At 55.3% G+C, this 8,879-nt stretch overlaps 1 protein-coding gene across 2 annotated transcripts in view; it reads left to right on the plus strand.

Moving 5' to 3' along the window:
- Window positions 1-7,907, plus strand: part of PNKD (PNKD metallo-beta-lactamase domain containing) — a 59,103-nt gene extending 51,196 nt beyond the window's left edge. The window contains exons 3-10 of one of the 2 annotated variants that reach the window (XM_065880328.1): window positions 1,512-1,627; window positions 1,761-1,873; window positions 2,524-2,582; window positions 3,291-3,383; window positions 3,759-3,922; window positions 4,630-4,716; window positions 5,631-5,746; window positions 5,965-7,907. In XM_065880328.1, coding sequence (XP_065736400.1) covers window positions 1,512-1,627; window positions 1,761-1,873; window positions 2,524-2,582; window positions 3,291-3,383; window positions 3,759-3,922; window positions 4,630-4,716; window positions 5,631-5,746; window positions 5,965-6,138 — 922 coding nt within the window. In that variant the 3' untranslated portion in view covers window positions 6,139-7,907. The remainder of the gene's footprint in view (window positions 1-1,511; window positions 1,628-1,760; window positions 1,874-2,523; window positions 2,583-3,290; window positions 3,384-3,758; window positions 3,923-4,629; window positions 4,717-5,630; window positions 5,747-5,964) is intronic. The other variant, XM_065880329.1, reaches the window with a different exon arrangement.
- Window positions 7,908-8,879: the final 972 nt, after the last annotated feature.

Raw genomic sequence — 8,879 nt, forward strand, 5'->3', positions numbered from 1 at the left:
TTATATATCATGCAGTGCCACTTTTAAATGCAAATATAAGAACATTTAGCTCATATGTGGGATCACCGAAACTACATAAGTCACGTTTCTTAGCTTGTACGTGGATATGTGTTATGTTCCGACCAGAACGGTGGAAATGTGGCACCGAACTAACTCAGCTGTTTTTATTTCACTTCTTGATACGTGCACATTCTCCCGGCTCTCTCTGCTTTCAGCTTACTGATGAGCGGGAAGGGCTGGAAGGAGAAGCACAGGTTGGTTGCCTCTTTCCCTTTCCTTCCGTAGCAGCATTGTTTGCAGCATCAGTGGTGGGATCATACAGGGAAGTAACATGATAAGGGTTCCTTGATCATTTGTGTTTCTTAGAACACCATTGCCTTCTTGATGCATTTCAAGCAAATTCTAGTTTGAACCCAAAGTGTGGCTTACGGGCCAGCCAGTGCCCACCACGCCACTCTTTACTCATAGATGTACACTCACCTGTATTCACTTTGGGCCTTGAATTTCCACACATAGAGGGTCCACCAGAATTCTGTGCTCATGGCCATCGCAAACACGGTGTGTGAGGGGCAGCAGGGACGGAGCAGACACACGTCGTGATGTTGTGTGTACCACCTCTGCTTGCATGCATGTTCCATTGTCCCATCAGACTTCACTTACAAGACACAAGTTCAAAGAGAAAGTCGTTAAGAATTTCAAGATGGCAACAGCAGAGCATCACACCGCGTGCGGGGCCTTATGTGACTGCCGGGTCGCACACCTGTGAAGCCAGCCCTGCGTGCTGGCATCCTGTACTTGGGGGACTCTGTCACTCGCAAGTCCCCTCTGTTCCTCATGCCCCCTTTTCACTGTGTAGCCTGGGATGGCCTGGAATGGAGGCAGGTGGAGGGAGGGAGTGTGGTCAGCTCATCCAGCCTCACCACTGCCTGCTTCCTCCACCAAACAGCCAAACAGAACCTTCTACACTTTCCCTAAGTAAACCCTGCTGTCTGCTGCCTCTGGGCCTTGGCCTATTGTTTCCTCTACCCCAGTTGTTCTCAGAGTTGTGGTCCCTGGGTCAGCAGCATCAGCATCAGCTGGAGCTTGTTAGAAATGCAATTCCCGAGCGCCACCGCAGACTGGCTGAGTCTCAAATACTGGGATGGGGCCGAAGAATCCGGTCTTCAGCAAGCCCTGGGCATGACTGCGACACACCGCTGCTCTTCCTGAAATACTGTTCCCACCTCATTGCAGCTTCCTAACGCCTATACTCCTTTCACTGAATAAAACCCTCACCCTTGGTTCTCTTCTATGAATTCCTCAGCTCACATCTCGCCTGGTGAGCTTGGGGGTGTTTCTGTCTCATTCTCCATCTTGTCCTGAGTACTGAGCAGGGCAAACAGCACACGATAAGCGATGGTGGAGTTGCATTGACTCAGGGGGTGACTGAGGGAGTGGAGACATGGGACCTGGGCTTCACGGAGGGTCTGGGCTCGAGGGGCAGGGCTGAGCACAGACGTCCTGTCCTGCAGGTACAGCCTGTACACCCGCACCTGGCTCGGGTACCTCTTCTACCGCCAGCAGCTGCGCAGGGCTCGGAATCGCTACCCCAAAGGCCACTCCAGAACCCAGCCCCGCCTCTTCAATGGTGAGCTCTGGCCACGCCGGGCCAGCATCGCCCCAAGCCGTGGCCACCCTCCCAGCCTACTCCCCATCTCATACCCCCGACTGCTGGGCTGCCCGCCCCATCACCCCGCCCACAGCCCATCTTTGTTCCCCAGGAGTGAAGGTGCTTCCTATCCCCGTCCTCTCAGACAACTACAGCTACCTCATCATCGACACCCAGGCCCGGCTGGCTGTGGCTGTGGACCCTTCAGACCCTCAGGCCGTACAGGTGAGGGGAGGATGGGGTCGGGGGTACCTGGGGTCACCTTGAGGACTGGCAGCTTCTCCTTGCTAGAGAGAGGCTGACCCTGCCCTCTGCCAATGGGATGTGCCCCCCTCCATGTGCACTCACACAGAGACCCTGACACACATGTGCACAAAGAGACCACCACAAACACACCATGGGGAGAGGCTCAGTGTCAGGGCATGGCGGGGGGGAAAGGGGGAGGGCAGCAGTGGGGGAATCAGAGCCAGAGGGCAAGTGGTGCTGACCCAGGACTGCGGGTCTAGGGAGTTTTCTTCCGCCTCTCACTCTGTGGCCCCCTTTCTGACCCTCGCTCTTCTCTCCTCGCCTCTGTCTGTCGTGTCTGGGCGTCTTTATCATTCCCTCTTGTTACTTATTTATCTGTGTGTGCGTGTGTCTGTGTGTCTACCCCCTCCACGAATCTCCGTCTCGCTTGTGCCCAGGCTGGGGCTCAGCTGCCCCCCTTTACCCGGCCCTCTCTTCCCCACCCGCTTCTCGTTCTCTGGCTTCATCCCCTCCTTCTCCCTCATCTCTCCCTGCTCGCCTCTCCTCTCCTCTCCTCTCCACCCAGCACCCATGCCCCTGTTTCCCTCTGCATCCTGTTCCTCAGTCTCACTGCCCCCTCTCTCCTCTAGGCTTCCATTGAAAAGGAGGGCGTTAACTTGGTTGCCATTCTCTGCACCCACAAGCACTGGTAAGGGGCTGAGGTGGGAGGTCTGGGTGCAGATCCTCTTCCCTGGCTGGCCCCTGCCCCGGCTGGGCTTGCCAGGACTGGGTCCCGCGAGAACAGGCTGGGCCGAGAGTCAAGAAGTCAGTATGGGTGGACACCATCCTCATGAAGTCACTGGGGCACCAGCAGAGAGGGAGGGGGAGGGGCGGGTCTCCCACTGCTCTACTTACCAGGCTTCTGAAGCGCCAGAGGAGAATGGGGCAGGCATTTACCTTCCATTCCGTGCGGGCGTGTGTGCCGGGCATGGGCAAACCTTGTGATCTCTAACATCAAGGAGCTTATAGTCCAATAGGGGAGACAGCCCTGTATGGAAGTGTACAGCGATGATAAACAGTAACAACTGTGACAGTTGGCACAGGGTACGGGGGTGGGGGCACCAGGGAGGGTGTGATCAGATCCACTTGGAGGAATTAGAGACTGATGACCCTGGAGCTGAGGGTCCAGAAGATCAGTTGGCATTAGTTGGTGATGAGGGGAGGGGTGGCAAGTTGTTGGGACAACATTCTGGGCAGGGGGACAGCTTGAACTAAGGCCAGAAGAGGTGTGGACAGCTTGGTTCAGTCCAGAAGCCAGGAGTCCCATGGCTCAGAGACCTGGAGACGCTTGGGGAAGAAGGAGGCAGGAGGCCCAGTACAGTTGCCCCTTAAAGACCCTGCCTGTGCCATCCTACAGGGATCACAGTGGAGGGAACCGTGACCTCAGCCGGCGGCACCAGGACTGTCGGGTGTATGGGAGCCCTCAGGACGGCATCCCCTACCTCACCCAGTAAGCCCTTGACCCAGGGATGGGATGGCCCTTGTGGACCCTTCCCCTCACCCCCCATCCTTTAGTCACATGTTTCAGGGGTGTCAGCAGGTGGATCTTTGCTGATGCCCTTCCTGGCCCTTAGAGAGTAGATCACAGCCCATCTGAAGACTGCCACTGCCCATCCCCCAAGTGATCCAGCCATAGTCCCCAAAAGAGAAAGCAGGAGGGCTTGGGTCTGAAGTCCTGGGCACTGGGGGTGCCTTCTCTCTCTCTGGTGGGGAAGCCCCCCTCCTGTACATCATCCATTCCATTGGGCCTGGGCAGGGCGGGGGAGGGAGGATCAGCATGGCACAAGCTCTAGAGCCTTCTCTCCACTATTGCCTCGCTTCTCAGTCCCCTGTGTGATCAAGATGTGGTTAGTGTGGGACGGCTTCAGATCCAGGCTCTGGCCACCCCTGGCCACACACAAGGCCATCTGGTCTACCTGCTGGATGGGGAGCCCTATAAGGGTCCCTCCTGCCTCTTCTCAGGGGACCTGCTCTTCCTCTCTGGCTGTGGTGAGTCCCCCAAAAGGGAAGAGGGAGGAGGGGGGACAAGAGGGAGGGAGAGAGGCCAGAGCAGGGGCCCAAGGACAGCCACAGCTCCACGCAATGCATGAAAACATTGGTTTCAGTACACATGTTGCCTCGGCAGTTACTCCCGCCTTTGTTACCTCGATTTTTCTTTTATATCCTCACGACTTCCCGCGGGGGATGGACAGAATGAGACGATGCCTGTAACTGAGTAGAGACCTCGAAGGGCATTTGTTTCCACTGGGTGGAGCCTGGTTCTCTGATACAGTGACTGGCAAGACTAGTTACAAAAACTTGAGAACCCCTGAGTGAGAGGGTGATCCTGTCGGTGGGAGGATCACAGGTCCCAAGGTGCATGGAGTCCCAAAGACAGCACAGGCAAAGAAAGAAGTGCTCTACGGAAAAGAGCAACCCTATATCAAGAGGGCTTGGAGCCACAGAACTCAGCCTGAAGGTTCTGCAGCCCCCTCTATCCACATGTCAATATGTGCAATGGGCTCAGTTGCGGTTGAATATTTGGGCCCAGCTCCCAGAGGGAGGGAAGGAGTAGATGCCAGAGAAGTGGGCACGGCAAGGGCACGGCTGAGGGCTGGTGGCCAGCCCCAGCTGTACAAGCTGGTCCCCACCCTTTTCATGTACCTTACCGTGCTGTGTGGTTCTTGTACCTTACACATACCTTCTGACCCTACCAGGACGGACCTTTGAGGGAACCGCAGAGACCATGCTGAGCTCACTGGACACCGTGCTGGGGCTGGGGGACGACACTCTGCTGTGGCCTGGTGAGGTGCCCCTCCCTCTCCTCCTAGCCCCTCACACCCCCAGAGTCCCAGCCGACTCAGCTCCTGGCCCAGAGGGGATACAGCTCCACCTCTGGTGGCTCCTGGGAGCCAACTCTAGCAGTGGGGGCAGAGCTCCCTTCTGTTTGCAGAACTGGCTCTGTAAGGACTCTGCTTCCCTGGCAACCAGCCCACAGCCTCTTGGGAGCCCTGTAGGTCCCAGAGCATCCCTGGGAGATGGCTGATTTTTCATAGCCAAAGCCTAGAACAGAAAATTGCCTTTGCTTAACGAGCAAAGAGGGGCCTTAAATCCATTCTGCATGGGTCATTGCCTGCATCCATCATCCACACACTGTACGTCCATCATCCATATGCACGTACACGGAACATCCATCCATCCATACGTAGGTGCATGTGTACATTGCATACCCATAGTTTCTAAAACACATTTACTCGTATCTCAGTTAATCCTCAGAACATACAGGCATCCATTCATTCATTCGACAAATACTTTATTGAGCACCTAACGTGTACCAGGCCCTGTTCCAGGCACCAGGAACACATAATTTTATAGTGGCATTATTATTTTCCCCACTTGCCAAAGGAGAACATTGTGGCTCAGAGAAGTGCCATGACTTGACTGAGGTCGCACAGCTGGGCAGAGCCAGACGGGCTAGAATGCAGGTCTTCTGGCTCCAGGTCTGGTGGTTTTCCCCCCTGAAATGCTTCTGCCTCTTCACTCGTGGCTGACTTGTGCCCACATTTAGAGAAACAGCTCCATGTGGTCGGGGCTTCTCTGGAAGCATTGCCCCTCCTCCCCAGTCGTCAGGTACCCATAGCCTGCGGGTGGGGAGGACTTTTTCTGACCGTACCCATCTCACTCTGCCCTGTGTCTTGGCCCCCATGGCCATCCCTAGGCCACGAGTACGCGGAGGAGAACCTGGGCTTTGCAGGCGTGGTGGAGCCCGAGAACCTGGCCCGGGAGAGGAAGATGCAGTGGGTGCAGAGGCAGCGGCTGGAACGCAGGAGCACGGTGCGAGGCTTGGGGTCCAGGAGGGGCCGAGGGCACTCCTGAGAGAGGGCTCATCCCTGCGGACCCTGCAGGGCCCTCTCCAGAGCTGACATATTTGGCACAAGGGCCTTCCAGTGAGAACTTCTGGACCCTGGGGTGGGGCGGTGCGGGCGTTCTTCCCTTGTTGGGTCTATTTTCCAGATTCTCCCCACCAAACCCGGGTGCCTCTCGCCCCACAGTGCCCGTCCACCCTGGGAGAGGAGCGCTCCTATAACCCATTTCTGAGGACGCACTGCCTGGTGCTGCAGGAGGCTCTGGGGCCAGGCCCAGGCCCCACGGGAGACAATGGCTACTCCCGGGCCCAGCTCCTGGAGAAGCTCCGCCAGCTGAAGGACCTACACAAGAGCAAGTGACCCCACCACAGCCCAGCCCAGCCCCCCCGCCCCCCACCCCTGTGGTGGGGAAGCCACCCACCATGGCTCACACCACACCTTCCCTCTCACTGCTTCCACCACCACCTCCATCAGCCCATCAAGCCGGCACCACGCCCCGACCCGGGTCGGGGGGAGAGGAGGGGCAAGGCAACGAGAGCCTGAGACCGAGAGGAAGGGGGCTGACAGAAGGCTTGGAGACTCCGTGGGGTGAGGCTGAGCCATCGAGGGCAGAGCTAATCGGAAACCTCCCCTCCTCCCTTCCTCTGTTCCCGTGATGGCAGTGAGGATGAAGAAGCCTCACTCTCACTGTAGCCTCTGAACTCAGGGCAGCAGGAGCCATGAACAGGTTGAGTCCATCTTCCCCCTCCTCCCATCCAGGGCAGGGAAAGAAACTCACTCCCTCAAAGTGGCCTGAGGTGTGGTGCCTTGGAAAAGTGGTCACTCAGAGGGGTACCTGGGCTCTGGTTTACTGAGAGTCTGCCCCTCCTCCCCCAGCCTCCCTGCTCCACCTCCACCCGGCCCCCATGCAGGCATTTTTCAAACAGCCATTTCTGAGAAAGAGGAAAGGGCTGGAAGCCTGGCTGTGGACAATCTCTGCCTCGGTGACTCCCCTACTGCCTGGAAGGCGGAGGATCCTGGTTGCCAAGGAAACTTGACCTCAGGCTGAGGAGACACCAGGAGGCTGGGATTGCAGCCCCACTGTCTTGTAGGTCACACATGCTCCCTGCACAGCTGGCCTCTGCCCCTGCCCTGGGCCAACAGGGCCCCTCCTCCCCAGGGGACCAGAGAGCCATCGTCCACCAGGGCAACTCTGGTTTTCTCATTATGGCCCGTATTCTGAGGAACTCCTGCTTTATCCTCAACCCTTTCCTCTTTTAGTTAGTAAAGCCATTCATCTCGCCCTTTACGGTTGGCCAAAGACATTCCCAGGTCATTTCTCATTTGGCCCCTGGCCCCATCATGGTGGGAGCAGGGGATTTGCACAGCAGAGAGCAGAAATCAGAAGTCCAGGAGCGGAGAGCTCTCAAATGAGTGGCAGCTTCCAGGACCCCAAGCCTGGGCCCTTCCCCTCTGTTCAGCCCTCCCTCAGTTCAGCTGCTCCTCTGGCCTTGTGTCCAGTCCCTTTGGGGCTGCAGTGAGGACTCCGATTGTCCTCAAGCGGGCGTAACTTGGGTCAGCCAGGAACCTTCTCTTCCTGGGTGGAAGCCTTCCTTCCCTCAGGCTCTACTGTCCTCTGGGGTGCCTCTGAGACGTCTCCTGCTCTCAGTTTCTCCTCATCATCCTGCCTCTGCCTTCCTCTCCAGCCACAGCCTCTGGAGCCAACTTCAGCAATACCACCAGAATAGAGCTCCCCGCCCCTCAAAACATGCAGTTCATGCCTCTGTGCCTTCGCTCATGCTGTTTCATCAGAATGGAATGCTATTACCCTGCTCCTCCTGCCTTGTCTGCCTGGCAAACACCTATTCGTCTCTCACAATCCCCCTCAAAGACCCCCTCCTCCAGGAAGACCACCCCCGTGTCCCTCCCCCTCCAGGCTACCTCTCCTCTTTGTAAATGCTTCTGTTGTGGCACTTATCATACTGTATTTTAGTTGTTTACATGTTTGTCTCCCCTTCTAGACTGTGAACCTTTCAGGGCATGGACTGTATCTTATGCATCTCTGTATTTCTGCGCCTAGCACGGTGCCTGGCACACAGTAGGCGCTCAATAAATGTTGAATGAATGAATGATTTAACCGAGGCTTGATCCCTCAGTGGGCTTGTCTTTATTGCTTGTTCCGTTTTCCTGTCTGGGTTACTTGCTTACTTGGAGTGACTGCTCTTCCAGAGCTTTGGGCAGAAACGGCGCTCTAAATATACCCTTCCATGGCTCGTGAGCATTTGTCCAGGGTTTACAATTTGCCTACCTCGGTGTTTTCCAAAGCTTGAGATGAACAGGAGTGCCGCTGGCCACAGGAGAGATAGCTTTACCTGGTCACCGCACAGCAGTGAATGTGCTTCAACGGCAAGGCTTTGGTGCTGACCTCCCTTTAACGCCTTTCTAACTGACAGCCAGACTCCAGGTCGGCAGTCTAGGGCAACTATCTTGAGTTAAAGTTTAACAGCATCATTTTGTGTTCATTGTGTCTATCTTTGGGGTCAATATTTTTGACAAGCGACACCAGTTTTCAATTCGTGGAAGTGATTAAAGGCACAGGCACGTCTCATTTGACTGTGCCTCTATTGTGTTTTGCAGATATTACGTTTTTTTATAAATCGAAGGTTTGTGGCAACCCTGCATTGTCAGATGATGATTATCATTTCTTTTAGCAAGAAAATACTTTGAATTAAGGTATGTACATTGTTCTCTTTAGACGTAATGCTGCTGCACACTTAACAGACTATAGTGTAACGAAGCTCTTATATGCACTGGGAAAAAATTTTTTTGCGTGACTCCCTTCATTGCAGTATTTGCTTTATTACGATGGTCTGGAACTGAACCTGAAATATCTCCAAAGTGTGCTTGCATTTATTGAAATAGGAAAATACGAAGTAAAGGTGACACTTGGCTACGGCAGAATTCTTTTTTTATATTTATTTATTTATTTGGCTGTGTTGGGTCTTAGTTGCCACAGGCAGGTCCTGTAGTTGTGGCACTCAGGCTCCAGAGTGCGTGGGCTCTCTTGTTAAGGTGCCCAAGCTCAACAGTTGTGGCGCGTGGGCTTAGTTGCCCTGTGGCAT

Source organism: Phocoena phocoena, chromosome 7 (genome assembly GCF_963924675.1).
Source record: "Phocoena phocoena chromosome 7, mPhoPho1.1, whole genome shotgun sequence".
Classification (NCBI taxonomy): Eukaryota; Metazoa; Chordata; class Mammalia; order Artiodactyla; family Phocoenidae; genus Phocoena; species Phocoena phocoena.